The sequence below is a fragment of the Leucoraja erinacea genome, chromosome 5 (assembly GCF_028641065.1).
Source record: "Leucoraja erinacea ecotype New England chromosome 5, Leri_hhj_1, whole genome shotgun sequence".
Taxonomy (NCBI): Eukaryota; Metazoa; Chordata; class Chondrichthyes; order Rajiformes; family Rajidae; genus Leucoraja; species Leucoraja erinaceus.
The window spans coordinates 48684229-48701367 of record NC_073381.1 but is presented as its reverse complement, the minus strand read 5'-3'; the positions used below and the strand labels follow the sequence as shown (position 1 = coordinate 48701367).

At 42.3% G+C, this 17139-nt stretch overlaps 1 protein-coding gene across 2 annotated transcripts in view; it reads left to right on the top strand.

Annotated features, from left to right (window-relative positions):
* Positions 1-17139, top strand: part of LOC129697213 (macoilin-like) — an 84859-nt gene that overhangs the window by 63739 nt on the left and 3981 nt on the right. For both annotated transcript variants that reach the window (XM_055635545.1, XM_055635546.1), the window contains 6 exons: positions 1654-1832; positions 3015-3471; positions 8928-9086; positions 9214-9396; positions 10444-10564; positions 14337-14511. In XM_055635545.1, coding sequence (XP_055491520.1) covers positions 1654-1832; positions 3015-3471; positions 8928-9086; positions 9214-9396; positions 10444-10564; positions 14337-14511 — 1274 coding nt within the window. The remainder of the gene's footprint in view (positions 1-1653; positions 1833-3014; positions 3472-8927; positions 9087-9213; positions 9397-10443; positions 10565-14336; positions 14512-17139) is intronic.

Sequence of the window (17139 nt, the reverse complement as noted above, 5' to 3'; positions counted from 1 at the left end):
GGTGGCTCAGCACTTCAACTCCCCCTCACATTCCGAATCCGACCTTTCTGTCCTGGGCCTCCTCCATTGCCAGAGTGAGGCCGAGCACAAATTGGAGGAACAACACCTCATATTTCCCCTGGGTAGTCATACTCCAGCGTTGACCATTGAACATTGACTTCTCCAATTTCAGATAGTCCTTGCTTTCTCCCACCTTTCCCTCCCCACTCCCCGCTATCCCACAAGCCTACTGTCTCCATCTCTTCCTTTCTTCCCCCCCCCCCTCCCGACATCAGTCTGAAGAAGGGTCTCGTCCCAAAATGTGGCCTATTCCTTCTCTTCATAGATGCTGCCTCACCCGCTGAGTTTCTCCAGCATTCTTGTCTACCTTCGATTTTTCCAGAATCTGCAGTTCTTTCTTAAACCACTCACTTTTATATTGAAAAAGTCTCAAATGACAAATATGGTAGAAGCGTATAAACATACACGCATTGTTTGTGGGAAAAATGCTAATGATAGGCAAGTGCTTTTACTTCATGAAGGGTAGGAAAGATTGTGATTCACCCCTGATTCACAGCACATCTCTCGCTTTGAACTACACTTGTTCTGTATTTGGGGGGATGGTGTACTAGGGAGACAGGACACAGGTATATGGGGATAATTTAATGATTTTGAAGCCACAGGCATTAAGGCTAACTTAAATAGAATAGAATAGAATATATTTTAATGGTCACATACACCTAGGTGTAGTGAAATGCTTCTTGCCATGCAGCATATAAAGAAAGAATACAGACATAACATTAATAAGAGATTTAAACATAAAGAACGTCCCCCCACAATGGCTCCCATTATGAGGGAAGGCACAATGTCCAGTCCCCATCCCCAGTTCACCCATAGTCGGGCCTATTAAGGCCTCCACAGTTGCCTCCATGGAGACCCGATGTTCCAGGCCGTTCTCGCCGGGTGATGGTGCTCCGGCGTCGGGAGAATCCTCACAGTGGCATGGGACACCTGGAACGGCCGCTTCCGTACTGGAGGCCGCGGCTTCCAAAGCCAACAAGGCCGCGCCGGATGGAGCTCCACTACTGGCGATCTCATCGAGAGATCCCAGGCTCCCGATGTTAAAGTTAACGCCGCCGCCCGCAGCTGGCCGCTCCACAGACCTGCAGCTTCGCGATGTTTTTTATCGGCGGTCCCAGCTCCAGCGCGGCGACCCGGGCAAGGCATCGCCCGCTCCGCTCCGCAATAGGGCTCCAGCGCTGTGCCGCTGCCGAAGCCGTGGTTCTGGGCGGTCCCCGACAGGAAACGCTGCTCCAGGCCCGCTGGTAGGCCGCGAGGACGGGTCGAAACTGCAGCCCAGAGAAAAGCCGCCTCTCCGACCAGGTAGGAACCCTGAAAGATAATTTCCCCTCCCCCCCCCACCCCCCATATAAAAAAGTCTAGACCTCCAGAACAAAAACACTTTAACTAACTGAAATGAGTCAGCATTAGGGAAATTCAGCATATCATTACCTCTGCGTTGGATTTTGTTTGTGATATTTGACGTGTTCGCGAATCCGGTGAATGTCACTGGTGGAAAGGGGCTGCATTACCACATCTTGTTGTCAATATTATCATATAAGGCCATGTTTAGTCTCTTTTCTTAAGTAACATTTTTATTTCTTTTTTTTTAAGCATAGGATATCCAATGGTGTGTTTAGGATTCAAATTTAAAAGTTACATTTACCACAAAATTAAATTAAGGAAACAAAAAGAAGTTCAAAAACAGAACGAGTTTTTCATGCATCTTGTTCAGCAAGCCTTACCCTCAACAGAACAGCAACAAACAAGCCAGGAGCAGACATTGGACAAAGGTATTGGAAATTATTCCCCATTTCCCAATGTAGCTTTTCTTTGAAACAATGATGCATGCAAAAGTACATTTTACATGGAGGATGCATATTGAGATACCAGAAGGTAGTTATCCAATATTTGAATGGAATCCGTTAAGAGTTCTTATATAGACACAAAATCCTGCAGTAACTCAATGGGCCAGGCAACATCTCTGGAGGGATGGAATGGGTGATGTTTTGGGTCAAGACCCTTCTTCAGACTGATGTCTGGGGAGTGGGCGGTACAGTCCCGAGACAGTAAGACTGGGCGGAGAACTGGGAAGGGGAAGGGGATGGAAAGGGAAAGAAAGGGCTACTTGAAGTTAGCGAAGTTAATGTTCATACCGCTGGGGTGTTAGCTACCCAAGCAAAATATGATGTACTGTTGCTCCAAGTTCTATATGTCTTTAATCCACAAGCTATTAAAAATCCTTATGAACCAGCTGCTACAAGTGTCAGATCGTGGATTCTGTCCTTTCATATTTTTGTTAGCTCATGAGCAAATGTGGAAGGGGATCAGAGAGTTGATAGAGTCAGATGAAGTGAGGGACAAATTTCAGAAGAGATCGACAATAAGATTTTAGCACATTGGGTATTTTTTAGGATTTCTGGCCAGCTGAGTTCTGAAAGTATATTGGTCATTCAGATTCTACTATTTAATAAAATCAAGACTCTTCCAATTGTAATCCCAATTCTGGATTCCCATCTGCTTGTTGTCACTTTTGCTTATCAAGGACCGATATACCTTTGTCTTAAAAATAATCCAGGAGACTGTTTTTAAGAAGAAGATGTCAAAGACTAATGGCTCTGTGAAAGAAAATAAATTCACTTCATCAGGGTATAAATGGACAACTAAGTTTAAAACAATGATACCTTATTTCTACCTCAAATTGCGGCCCATTAATCTAATATATCTTTCAACTGTTTCAATGCATTAAAATCCTTCCTTAAATAAAGAAACCAGGACAGCACAGTACTCCAGATGTGGCCACACTAATGCCATGTTTAACTAAACTGTTACCTCCCCCCTTTTGCATTCAATTCCCTTAGCAATATAAAATAAGCCTCACTGAAAATTAGAAAACTTCAGATGCTCGAAATGCAAAATAAAATTGTTTTTCTAACAATCTTGTTCTTATAAAATGTTTATTTTATTTGTTTTAGTATTTAAAGGGCTTTCACTATGGTCTCAGTACCAGCATGAAAATAGAGCCATTGTCATTGGGAAGAAGTACAGTTTAGCCTTACCAGAAATGGACTTTAAAGAAAGAGCTAAAGAGAAGGAGGTCATAAAGCAAACTCTTGCAACCAATAATTGTTTACAAGGAACTGACTCTCGGATGGGTGAAGCAGAAAGTGTGGAAAACCACTTTGTCAAAACAATGGATTATGAGCCACTTGAAAGCGCTGAAAACCTACCCCATGATGACTTGTGTGCCGAAACCACAAAAGTCTGCAAGCACAAATCACCAAAGGCACACGGTGCATCAAATGGTAATGTGACTTTTGCCAAGGTGGAGAAGAAGCAAAAATGCTCAAGCAAAAGCAGCAACACACGCAGAGGGATCTTGGAGAATGGCTCTCTGAATCATCAGAACAGCAAACCAGAGGCCATGCTACGGTAAGAGATCCTCAGGTTGGCCGAACCAAAATGTAGAAGTATACTTGGTTAAATGTTAGTAAGGCAGGTGAGGCAGCATCTATGGAGCAAAGGAATAGGTGACGTTTCGGGTCGAGACCCTTCTTCAGATTGAGTTTACCCGGCATTTTTGTCTACCTCATTATAACTACTCTCTCTGAAGCTGCCATCCTCCCAGACAATCCTGAGGACATCTATCTGCAGCTTCACATGGTCAGCCAGGAGCTACATTTGGACATGATTCCCACAGGTGAAGTCCTCAAGGTTTATGTCCTCTGATTTCAAACATCCTGCAGGAGGAGCATACCAGTGCCCTAACTGTGGCCCAAATGGTACACACAGATTATATAATTTGTTTGACTCCAATTTCCCACCTGCTATTTTGCTATTCTATGTCCTAACCTCTGTCAAATTAGTCTATACCCTTCCCCAACAGCATAATCTAACATCTCTATAACAATAGGTACACAAAAAAGCTGGAGAAACTCAGCGGGTGCAGCAGCATCTATGGAGCGAAGGAAATAGGCAACGTTTCGGGCCAAAACCCTTCTTCAGACCTGTCTGAAGAAGGGTTTCGGCCCGAAACGTTGCCTATCTCCTTCGCTCCATAGATGCTGCTGCACCCGCTGCGTTTCTCCAGCTTTTTTGTGTACCTTTGATTCTCCAGCATCTGCAGTTCCTTCTTAAACATCTCTATAACAATATTGGTCCTCCTTCAATTTCAAGTGCAACCTGTCCTGTTTGTACAAGTCCTTTTCCTAGAAAAGGTCAGAATATCTAAAGTATCTCAAACACTTATTTCTGCACCCTCTCTTTAGTCTCGCATTCATTTGACTTATCCTCCTATTTCTATAGAATGTGGCACAGGTAAAAATCCAGGGATCACTAGCTTGGAATTCCTGCTTTTTAAACGTATACTTACAGGAACTCTCTCAATCCACTTGGTAGTGCCTGATCCCTTTTTCTACCTATGTTATTAATACCATCTGGAAGGCGCTGTCAGAAGACAATTTCAACAGTAGTCTTCCAAATGAAGTTGGATAGATATCAGAAAGGAAAAAACATCCAGGGCAGATAGATAAGGGGAAAGGGATTAAATATTTTTTTCTTACACAACGTGTAAGATGAACCAAAAGGACTCGGTTGTAACTATTCTGTAATTCTGTAAATCAAAATAACATCATATTTGCTTTCTGTTTCTCTGCATTGCTGCAATTCTCGTTGAAATGCTGGAAAATCCCAGCAGAATGAAGCTCTGTTGCTGGACTCCATGTGGAATCCAGCAGCTGAGCATCTTGCAGATACCCTGCCACTACTGCCCAGTAGGTTGAGATTTCTGCATTGGACTATACATGTCCTGAAGACCTGGACTTACGGGTGTTGAAAAAAATTCCATGTAGAACCCTTAGCGTTTACCAGCGAAATCTGGGCCACTGCATTCAAATTAAAAGTATAAATAGCATGTCTGTTGCTCTCAAAGTATAAGTGGGTCATCTTTATTTTTTTGTTTCCCTTTTTTTCAAGCTTTTAGTTATAAATAAAATTAAAAATTTAAAAGGTGCTACTTTGTTACATTGTTACGAATAAATCATACTTTCTAATTTACTTACAATTATTCAATGAAGAGTTCTTTAATATGAAATGAAAATTATATTATGCAGAACTATTTGTAACTGAGCAACATGTTAGAACAATCACTCTCATCTACATGGGACTGCAATTTTTAAGATATATTTGTAAAATATTGCTTATCTGAGGTATTTATTTAAAAAAGCCACAGTTTAAACTCATAATTCAGACTTTTGACACTGGCGGTCAGTATGGCACTTTCCAGGTCATCTAACGGAAAACAGCATTGATATAACCAGGGCTCATTCCTCCTCAATCTTACATTCATCTAGTTTTGGTTTTGTGTTTTATTTTATTATTAACAATGGCTACTATGTAGTGTTAATAAAGTGATATGAGTTCAAAGCTCGGAAATTTATCTTCAAATAATTAAATCTGAAATAAAAAGGTAGTATCAATGTAACAACTGAGTGGTTGTTAAAAACCCATTGCATCAGTAGTACCCTTCAAGGATGGAAATGTGCTACCTGTACCTTGTGTGTTCTATATGCAACTTCAAGATCACAGTAATGTGGTTATAGAAACATAGAAACATAGAAAATAGGTGCAGGAGGAGGCCTTTCAGCCCTTCGAGCCAGCACCGCCATTCATTGTGATCATGGCTGATCGTCCCCCATCAATAACCCATGCCTGCCTTCTCCCCATATCCATTGACTCCACTAGCCCCTAGAGCTCTATCTAACTCTCATCTCATACACCTCATACATGCCATCCCAGTTAAGGGGCAATTGTGGATGGATTACCAATGACAATCTACTCACTAGTAAGGTCTACATCCCATTAATAAATTAGTACTATTGTTAAATGTTTCTTGAGTTTGTTATATACGTGTAGCATTCAATTGGCTAAGGATCCTGGATCTCTTGTAACTTTATTCAAAGCTATTTTGGGGACATTGACGGAGCGTGGGGGCAGTCCTATTTGTCTTTCCATCCATGCCACTTTCTCATCTGCACTACTTTCATCTATCGTTGTTCTCGCACATTTTCTGCAGGAGATTGTCAATGGTTGGTGAAGATCCTGTTAGTACCAGGGAATTGGAAATGATCAACTTGGCAGAAGGCATCTGATGTGTTACTGGGGACCACCCAAAAATGTTTGTACCTTCAACAAGGTGCACATCAGGGGACTGACGTTATACAGATGATTCCCCCCTACTAGCACTGTTTGGATAACTGCAGGTCGCCCATATGAAATTCACCAAATTCTCCACCAAAATATCTGGGATTTGGAATAAAAATGTGCTCATGTAATTTATCTGAAAAATGTAAATAAATAACATTTTTTTTGTCCAACTTGCATTTCTCGACACGTGCAGATGATGTAGTTTCTTTTTATGGAAAATTTTGATAAGACCATTTTTTTGGATCGCAACTCTACTCCTCTGTAACGTGGGGTCCCCTCTACTTCACATGCCTGAATGAGTGCAGCACCAACAATGCTCAAACAATGACCACCCAGAACAAGTAGTCTCCTTGATCAACATCCCACATCCCTAAACATTTACTGTCACCACTGTTGTTCTCTAGGATGGTGTGTATCTCATTTACAAGGCATACTGCAACAATTTATCAAGGCTTCCACAACAGCGCCCCCCCCCTATATTGTACCACCTAAAACACGACATACATGGGAAAACAATCATCTTCAAATTTCCTCTGTGGCACATACCATCCTGACTAGGAAATATATTGCCATTCTTTCATTGTTACTGGGTCTAAGTCTGACAGTGTACTCAACATCACTGTGGGAGTACCTTCACTAGAAGGACTGTAGCGGCTCCAGAAGGTGGCTCACTACCATATTGTCAAGAGCAACAGGGGATGGGCAAAATGAATAAATAAAAAAATCTCCTGACCCATCCAGGATGACTTATCATCTACATACAAGTAGGTAAGGTTTGGAATTTGCTGGTCTTAGGATGTACCTATATATACCAAAGACACCATCAATCCTCTCTGTTTTTGTTAAGATGATTAAATGAGCTGACACTGATTTTGGCAAATTAGATATGACCAGAAAACACACATAATAACTAAAACAATGGATTTAGCTCCATATTCATTGGGATGCAACCAGATGATACTGACAAAAGTGAAGCACTGGCAAGTGTTAATGTGTGCTTTCCACTTCTGGAGCTCTGGTTAAAGTTTCTCTTTGTAATATGGACCATTCAAAACACCATTTATCAAAGTTATATTCCAAATAGTCTCATAGAATCTAATTATCTATTATTAACATTGAACCCATTAAGTCATTTTTAATGCATATCATCAACAACCACATTTTAATTCAAATTTGTTTGATATTACAACCCAGAGAAAAAGATAATCAGGATTACTGATTACAGGATTACTGATTAAAAATACTGAATTCTAGACATCTAACCTGGGAAAGGCTGAATGGTTCTGTGATTGAAAATTACAGATGGGCTAAAGGTGAGACTTTGGTTTGGATCTGGTATGATCAGAGCAAGGTCTCTGTGTCACTGACAAGAACAAAACATTTAATGATGTCATAGTTTACTATCAGGGGATGTATTAAATACTAGCAAAACCTTTATTCACCTTTCATGACATCAAGATTTGCAACACTTTGCTCATAACAAAATACTGATGAAGCTTAGTCGCTGTTGTAATGAGGATAACATATCAGCCCAGTGCAAACACAGCAAGCGCCAACAAGCTCCAGTGAAATATTATTCTACTTCAGGCATTTATTTGAGAAGTGGTTTGTGCCCAGAACCCAGGGAAAACGTTGACACTTTGTTTCACGCAACACTATCAATCCATTACATTTATTTAAAAAAGTAAACAGGCCTTTGATATAGGACATGGGATATAGAACAGTGCAGCACCGGACCAAGCTCACTGTTGCTGCTCTTCACGCACTCCAATGCTGCTTGACCCGCTGAGCTCCTCCAGCTGATTGTTTGTTGCACCGTTGGTGGTCAAAGCCCTGTCTGCTCTCTCTAAGTGAATGATCCAACAGCACTATTTGGAAAATAACAATATTTATCCCTCAATCAGCCTCACTAAAATGGCTTATCTTGTCAATGTAACATTGCTCTTTGTTGGAGCATGTTGTGTGAAAACGTCTTCTCCATCAATAGATATATCATGAATACCTCCTGGGCTGCATGATATTTATGACAATATGGTGTTGTGAGAAGTGCAATATAAATATATGTCTTTATTTGCAAATCTGTCACAAGCTTGATGTCAGAAGATATACGGGTTACAGTTTCAAGATTTCCCCAGTTATCATTTAAGTTGAAATGTGGTCTCCACACCTCACCCAACATGAGAGTGAAGAAAAGCAGATAAGTTTCATTCTCCATTGGAAAAATGCTGTGAAAGTTGCTGTAATATTAAGACGGGAATGCTGACCCACACCACCCTGGCCATGCTCTCATTTCACTCCTACTATCGGGAAGAAGGTATAGGAGTCTGAAAACCATGACTACCAGGTTCAAGAATAACTTCTTCCCAACAACCATCAGGCTTTGAACGTTACAGAACACTAGCCTAAACTATGAACTTTTATGGACCGTCTTTGTTTGCACAAAGAACTTCGGGGCTTTGCACTGGCATTGTGGTTATTAATTTATGGAGTTTTTATGTTTATTATAATATTTATCTATGTGTATTGCATTTCCAGGACTGTTATTCTGCTGCAAATACAAATGTCAATGTTCATTTGTTAGTACATATGACAATTAAATACTTCTGATTCTCTCTTGATTCTAGAATGTTATCTCCATCTTTTTACAAAGTCAGGAAATCTAACCAATTTTGTTGTTTGACTAGACTGGAAAATGATATAAAAAAACTGAAGGCAGACCTACAAGCCTCTCGGCAATGTGAGCAGGAACTCCGCAATCAGATTAATGTACTTACCAATAGCAAACAAAAAGTACGGTCTGAGCTGGTTCAGCTTCGACAAGAAAATGAGCTCCTGCAGACCAGGTAGGGATGGATATGGTGCACGGAACAAATGCAAACTTTATTTCTCAATATATTTCTCAGATTAAATGGACAACTGTAAGCCATGGTCTAACGGAAGTGCATTGGTTGTGTTTTCCACTCCTTTTAGAATGCACTGTGCTTTGCAAACGAAACAGAAGGACAAGCAGAACATTGTGTACCTGGAGAAAAAGCTTCGAGCTGAGCTGGAGGGTCGAGCTCTGCTGGAGAAGCAGGTGATGGATGTAAAACGGAGAAAAACAGAAGAAGCTTCGGTTCTCACCCGAACTGCCTCACTCAGTGCATCTATCAGGTATTGCTGTGCCTGTCCTTTGCAATGAACACAGAGACTTCAGATGCTGGAATCTTGAATAAAGCACAAAGTTCTAGAGGAACTCAGCGAGTCAGGCAGCATCTTTGGAGGGACAGATGACGTTTCAGTTCAGGACTCATCTTCGCACTGATTGTAGCAGAGAGAAAGCTGGAAAAGAGGGGTGGGGACAGGAGAAAGTCTGCCAGGTGATAGATGGATATTTGGCACATGGATGGAGTAAGTGACAAAGGCTCGAGATGAAAATGAGACCAAAGATGTCACATAAACAGAATCGGAGGAATGAAACATAAAGCCTGAGGCCAGGAGAAAGGTGCAAGGATCAGGGGAGGTAAAAGGGAAATGGGGTATAGTGGATGAGTGTTCAAATGAGGAGAGAGGATGTGTGCACTAAGGTCTCCGCAACTCATAGAGTCACAGAGTGATACAGTGTGGAAACAGGCCCTTCGGCCCAAATAGCCCAACACCAACATGGCCAACACCAACAATGCTACACTCGTCCCACCTGCCTGCATTTGGTCAAATCCCTCAAAACCTGTCTTATCCATGTACCTGTCTAACTGTTTCTGAAATGTTGAGATAGTCTCTTTTGGCAGCTTGTTCCATACACACACCACCCTTTGTGTGAAAAAGTTACCCCCCAGATTCCTATTAAATCTTTTCCCCTTCACCTTAAACCAATGTCCTCTGGATCTCGATTCACCGACTCTAGGCAAGAGACTGTGCAACTACCTGATTTATTCCTCATGATCGTATACACCTCTGTAATATCACCACTCATCCTCCTCCACTCCATCTGTAAATAAACTAAACATATTATCCGTGGGAGGGAACTGAAGATGCTGGTTTACACCGAAGATAGACACAAAATGCTGGAGTAAATCAGCGGGTCAGGCTGCCTATCCCGCTGAGTTAAACATATCGCCTCTCCAGCTAGTACCAGAAACTGCCTATTTGGCCCTTTGTTACCTCAGAGTTCTATGCTTTTTCAGTGTGCTCTGCTTTTACCGGTCCAATTTATCATTCCAGGGGAGACTGCACAGACACCTTGAAGAACAGAATGAAAGAAATGGATGCAGAGTATAAACAGCTGCAGGCAGAACTCAAAATGAAAGATGACCATCTAAGGAAAGTAGAGCAGGAAGTGCAGGTAAATATCTTGCATCGAACACTTTTCATGGATTAGAATGAAAGTTAATTGACAGGGTTAATTGACATTGTCACCATTATTTTAGTCCAGCAGTTTTATGGCTTGTATCCCAGATGTGTGAAATTTTAGTAACATACTGGAAGCAAGAGTGCAGATTGAACAGCTCTCATCTTCACTCGCCCCAAAGGAGCCAGTGCTACACCAACAGCTAAATCCTCAAGATAACTAGTCTGCAGCAGGTGATCTTGGATGCATGTAGGCTTCGCTGGTTGGCTCATGTAAAGCTGGTGCCTCAAAACCACATGCTCAAGCCTGTGCTTTGCAGGCAAATAAAAGACTAGACTTGAATATCAAAGCTGTTTTGCTCAGCAAATAAAATGCCCTGCAAAAGATCAATATCCTACTGACAGATGAAATGCACTTTCGCATGAGTATCTGATCGAATGGAGGAGAATCAAAGATAGTGCAACTAGAGATGGAGATCACCAGAGAACACAACCTGGATGTAAGCATTTCTGGAAGAAATCTGTGTCTTTTCCTATTTATTGGGAATAGATATGCCGTCCTTGTTGGATAGCCTGCCACTCTCAATTAACCTTTAATTTCAAGCACGATTGAATGGACTTTGCCTTAATCCCATAATTTGTCAAGCTGTTGTATAGTCATTCAATATTTGCATGGGTGGATGCTGGGTGACATTGTCAAGTCAAGAGTGTTTAATTGTCATATGCACCTGGAATGAAACAATTGTATTTTTACTTGCAGCAGCACAACAGGTATGTAAACACTTTCTCTTTAACCACACTCTACAACCACTACTTCAGTTCAAGGAGGCGTCGGGAGTTTTGGCTGGGTTGTGTGGTTGGATGCAATCGTATTGGGTGAACACTGGCAGCAATATGCCTGAGAACTGTGCGGTGTTGGCTAAACACTGGGTGTCATTGTTGGTAAACAAAAATGCTGGAGAAACTCAGCGGGTGAGGCAGCATCTATGGAGCGAAGGAAATAGGCAACGTTTCCGGCCAAAACCCTTCTTCAGACTGACGAACGTCAGTGTTGGGGCAGGTTAGCTGGGTGCAACAGTACTGGGTGAACACTGGGTGTCAGTGTTGGGGCAGGTTAGCTGGGTGCAACAGTACCACATGAGCACTGTTAAAGAACTGCAGCTGCTGGTTAATACACAAAGTGCTGGATAATTTAGCAGGTCAGGCAGCAGCTCTGGAGAACATGGATAGGTCAAGACTTTTCTTCAGATTGTGGGAGGAGAAGAAAGATGGAAATGGGCAGAGGCATGACAAAGCGTGGCAGGTAAAAGGTTGACACAGAAGAGGGGGATTTTTTTGACAGGCAGATAGTTTAAAAAAGGGCTATAAGAACAATAGGTGTGATAAGGACAATAGGTGTGAGGCAGGTTTGAAGAGTTGCAGAATGTGAAGCCAAGGGGAGGAATGTAGTGGGGGGTGAAGGGGGTGGATGGGAGAAATGGGTCGGTGTCCAGGTGGAGCCTGGAGGGGAGAGGTTCAGTTGGAGGTTATCTAAAAGGTAAGTGGGTGTCACTGTTGTGGTTGGCTGCCTGGGTGCAACAGTATTGGGTGAAGAGTGGGTCAGGCAGCATCTCTAAATAAAGTGGATAGATGACATTTCAGGTCGGGACCCTTCTTCAGACATGATCCTGATGCAAAATGTCACCTATGCATTTCCTCCAGAGATGTTCCTCCCGGTGGCTCAGCACTTCAACTCCCCCTCCCACTCCGCCTCCGACCTCTCTGTCCTGGGTCTCCTCCATGGCCACAGCGAGCAGCACCGGAAGTTGGAGGAACAGCACCTCATATTCCGTTTGGGGAGTCTGCACCCCGGGGGCATGAACATCGAATTCTCCCAATTTTGTTAGTCCTTGCTGTCTCCTCCCCTTCCTCAGCCCCCCTGCTGTCTCCTCCCATCCCCCAGCTTTCTGGCTACTCCTCCTTTTCCCTTTCTTGTCCCCACCCACCCCCGCCCCCGATCAGTCTGAAGAAGGGTTTCGGCCCGAAACGTTGCCTATTTCCTTCGCTCCATAGATGCTGCTGCACCCGCTGAGTTTCTCCAGCTTTTTTGTGTAACCTTCGATTCTCCAGCATCTGCAGTTCCCTCTTAAACATGTTGCTTGACCCACTGAGTTTCCCCAGCATTTTGTATCTATCTTTGGTATAAACCAACATCTGCAGTTCCTTTTTATTAAGTATAATTGGGTGAACACTGGATGTCAGTGTTGGGGCCGGTTAGCTGTGTGCAACAGTAACGGGTGGACACTGGGTGTCACTGTTGTGGCTGGGTCTGAGGGTTGCTTACGTGCCAATAGCTACACATGGACCAGACTCTGCAAGGAAAAATACTGGAGATATGAGTGAAAGGAAATAAGAGATTGGATGGGTGAGTAGAATGTGACACCAGAGTGTGTGGGAATGGAAGTGAATCCTAAACTTGCAAAACTGGATACGCTTTTCATTACAATATCATTTGAACAGTCTAGGTTTATACCCTGGGTCTTGGCAAAAAGTATGTATTTTTCCGCTCTCTAGTTTCATGTTTTAAGATGTTAACACTTCTCTGTAAACGCTAGATTTAGATATTCTGCTGAATAAGCACTGCATAGTCACTTTGTTGAAGACTCTGTTATTAATGACACTGTCTTGGTAAACTGCCTTGAATAAGGTTGTTCTGCTGATACATGTTCACCATGCGGTTACATTACACAACTTTTTATTGAAAAGCAGTTATGGCAATTTGAAATTTTATAAAATTCGAATGAAATCAGTGGATTCACGAGCATGAAAATTGGTCATGATAATTATTTTCTAATTCGTAAATTAAAACAAAATGATTAACTGCTGCTTCAAAGAAGATGTTTAAATTTTCAGTACTGACAGCATAATATTAATTTGTGAAGCCTCCCATTCTGAATTGCTTAGGAACACATATTTTCTGATCTTAAGCATCACGAGTGAATGGAATGGAATACTTTATTGTCACATGTGACAAGTCACAATGAAATTCTTTGCTTGCATACCCAAGGTATGCAAATAGCTGCCACATAAACGGTGGTGACAGTTACAAAGTACCCTGCCGGCTCCTCCTTTGATCTCCCCCCCTTCCCCCCTCCCCCCTCAGGGCGGTTCCACTGCACCCTCATCGACCACCGACCTGTTGGTGGAGGTTCAAGAACTAGTTGGCATTTGCAGCACAGAACAATGAACACCTTTAGAAATGCAGAGTGGGTGCAGCTATGTTGCTGCAGGTGAGGATATCAAGTTGGTCCCTAGCTATGCGTTATCTTCTGAATAATCAACATTACTGTGAAATAGCAAATGCACCCAAGATTATACTATTAATCAGATGAATTATTATGGTAATTATTGTTTATTGGTTTCTTCATAAATATGTTCTTTGGACGGGAGCAGTACTTAATAAGAAAAGAAGTGAATTAAAAACATCAATTAACTTTATAGCTAATAAGAATTCAAGGACATCAAACCTTTTTTATCATTGAAAAGGAATGATACTGCAACAAGTCTATCTTATATGGGCAATCCCTAAGTTCCTGATTCCTTGTGTATCCATAAATCTATTGATCTCAGCCATTTTGGATATAAATTTGCACCCATCTAGATCAATAACTTTCCCCATAGCTTAGTCCCAAGTGGTCAACCCTTTCCCCTAATAGTTATTTATTTCTGGTTACAATAGTAATTTTGAAATATTATCTGAAGACGTTTTGTTTATTATTTCACTGCAGGAACTTTGTAAATATAAAGAAAATGAACAGGACACGGAAATGCTGATGGCAGCACTTTCAGCCATGCAGGATAAAACTCAGCACTTGGAAATCAATCTCAGTGCAGAGACCAGGATAAAACTGGACCTTTTCTCTGCTCTTGGGGATGCCAGGAGACAACTTGAGATTGCACAAGGTAAACAGTGTTTCAAACTGTAGTCATTGTTCATGTTTGTAGATCTGAAGCAAGGAATTTCTGAGACCTTTTTGATACGTAACTGGGGCAAGTATTTTATGTGGCATAGAGATTAGGGAGAGAAATTCCATCGTTCCTCCTGTGGTTTGTGATCTAACTGTAAAGTCTGCTGCCCTTATTGAGGAGCCAAGATGCTGGCTGGTCGGGTTCTCTGTTTTAGCACTTGTAAAATACGTGGCTCAAATTTGAGTAAGAATGACCCTTAAAAGTGAAACCATCATCAAGGGAGAAGACGATGGTTCAAATGGGATAGAAGAGAGTTCGGTAGCATTTAAGGACGATATTACCCCGACTGTCTATTTACCCACCCACTCCCCTCCCACTTATGAAACACATAGACAAAGCAGGTCAGTAAGCACCTTCCAGATAAGTGGGTTTGAGAGCAGTGCAGATTACTGAATAGACTATCTCTGACTGCAGGTGACTGGTGCTAATTTGTTGCCCATGGTGCACCATCCTGATCTAGAGGTGACCCTGTCATCCAGTTTTGTTGCACAGGATTGTTTCAAGCAGGCAATTGTTCAAGGGCCGTGGTTATTAGGTGAATTACGCACTTGGTCAGACGGTCATGGAGGCAGCCAACCCTGGTATCACTGTAAGGCAGCAGTGGAATGGGAGCATCCTGTTTCAACGAGAGGCGGGGGTCACACTAAGGTATGACTAAAAATGCCTGATGACTCTAAGCTTTTTGCAGGATGAGCTTGTGTTCAGAGTGTGTGTGCCACAAATTGCAACATTTCTCATATGATATGCAGGAGATGCAGACAGCTGGTTCAATAGATTCAACGTGACCCTCCTCAGGAAAGAAATTCAAGACAGCAGGTGCCAAAACCTGCCCACTGCTCCTAAGAGCAACATCTTTTTAGAGATACAGCGTGGAAACATGCTCTTCAGCCCACAAATCCAAGCCAGCTGTCGATCATCTGTTCACACAAGTTCATGAGCTAGAGTGCAGTCATGACCCATCTACAGTTCCTCATTTGGAGACCTTGGAACTATCTTAAATCGGACTTTAATGTTATATCTGGCATTGAATGTTGTCCCCTTCGTCCTTTACTTGTGCACATGGGTTGTATTCATGTATAGTTTTTTCTCTGACTGGTAACCACGCAAACAAAACTTGCAAATAAATGGATACTTTGGGGTGAGCGTTATCCACATGCTGGCCTTGTCCATAAGGCCACAAGTTCAAAAGAAGTAGGAATAGAAGGAGGCCATTCAGTCCATCAAGCCTGCTCTGCTATTCTATAGAGCCATATAGTCATAGAGTGATACAGTGTGGAAACAGGCCCTTCGACCCAACTTGCCCACACTGGCCAACATGTCTCAGCTACACTACTCTCACCTGCCTGCATTTGGTCCATATCCCTCCAAACTTATCCTATCCATGTACCTGTTGAACTGTTTCTTAAATGTTGGGATAGTCCCAGCCTCAACTACCTCCTCTGGCAGCTTGTTCCATGCCCACCACCCTTTGTATGAAAAAGTTACCCCTCAGATTCCTTTCTTTTCCCCTTCACCTTAAGCCAATTTCCTCCATTCCCCTACGCTGGGCAAGAGATTCTGTGCATTAACCTGATTTATTCCTCTTATGATTTTACACACCCCTATAAGATCACTCCTTATCCTCCTGGCAACATCCTCGTAAATCTTCTCTGAACCCTTTCAAGCTTGACAATATCTTTCCAATAACATGATGCCCAGAACTGAACACAATACTCTAATGTGTTCACTAACGTCATATACAACTTGCAACATGAGCTCCCAACTTGTATACTCAATACTCTGACTGATGAAGTCCAAATGCCAAAATCCTTTTTGACCACCTTATCAACCTGCAACTTGACCTTCAAGGAACCATGCACCTGTACTCCTACATCCTTCTGCTCCACAACACTACCCAGAGGCCTACCATTCACTGTTTAGGTCGTGCCCTTGTTAGACATCCCAAAATACAATACCTTACATTTCTCTTTATGAATGTCATGAAATGCAGAGATGAGGTTAAATTTGGATCAACCACGATCCTATTAAATGACAAAGCAGGAAAGGTGCTGAGTGGCTCAGTCCTACCCCTTGTTTCCATAATGATGTGAACTCTACGGTATAACACAGCAGATAATTCTACAGTATAATTTGACCTGGTCTGAGAAACAAACTTTTGCCACTACTCTCTGTTACCTGTTACTTTGATTATTTTCAAAGCCAGGCAAGTGATAGGTAGCTACTGGTGAGGGGAGGGAGTTGATTGGCAGATTGGTGAACAAAGGCTAGAGATGAAAAGGCTGTGAGATGAGGAGAGAAAAAGTGCCAAATAAAGAGTTAGAGAAAGGCGACAAGGGGGAAGAGCAAGGGAGCGCAGGATAGTGGGAGAACATGGTGCATAGGGAAAATAAGGGGGGAAGAAAGAGGGAAATCCAGGGGGGTTGTTATAGGTTAGTTATGTAAAATTGGAGCATTTAATGTTCATACCATTGGATTATAAGCTGCCCAACTTGCTCTGTTGCCCCCCCCCCCCCCCCCCCCCCCGTCTTTTTAATGAGAGATATTTATGTGGCCTTGTGACGT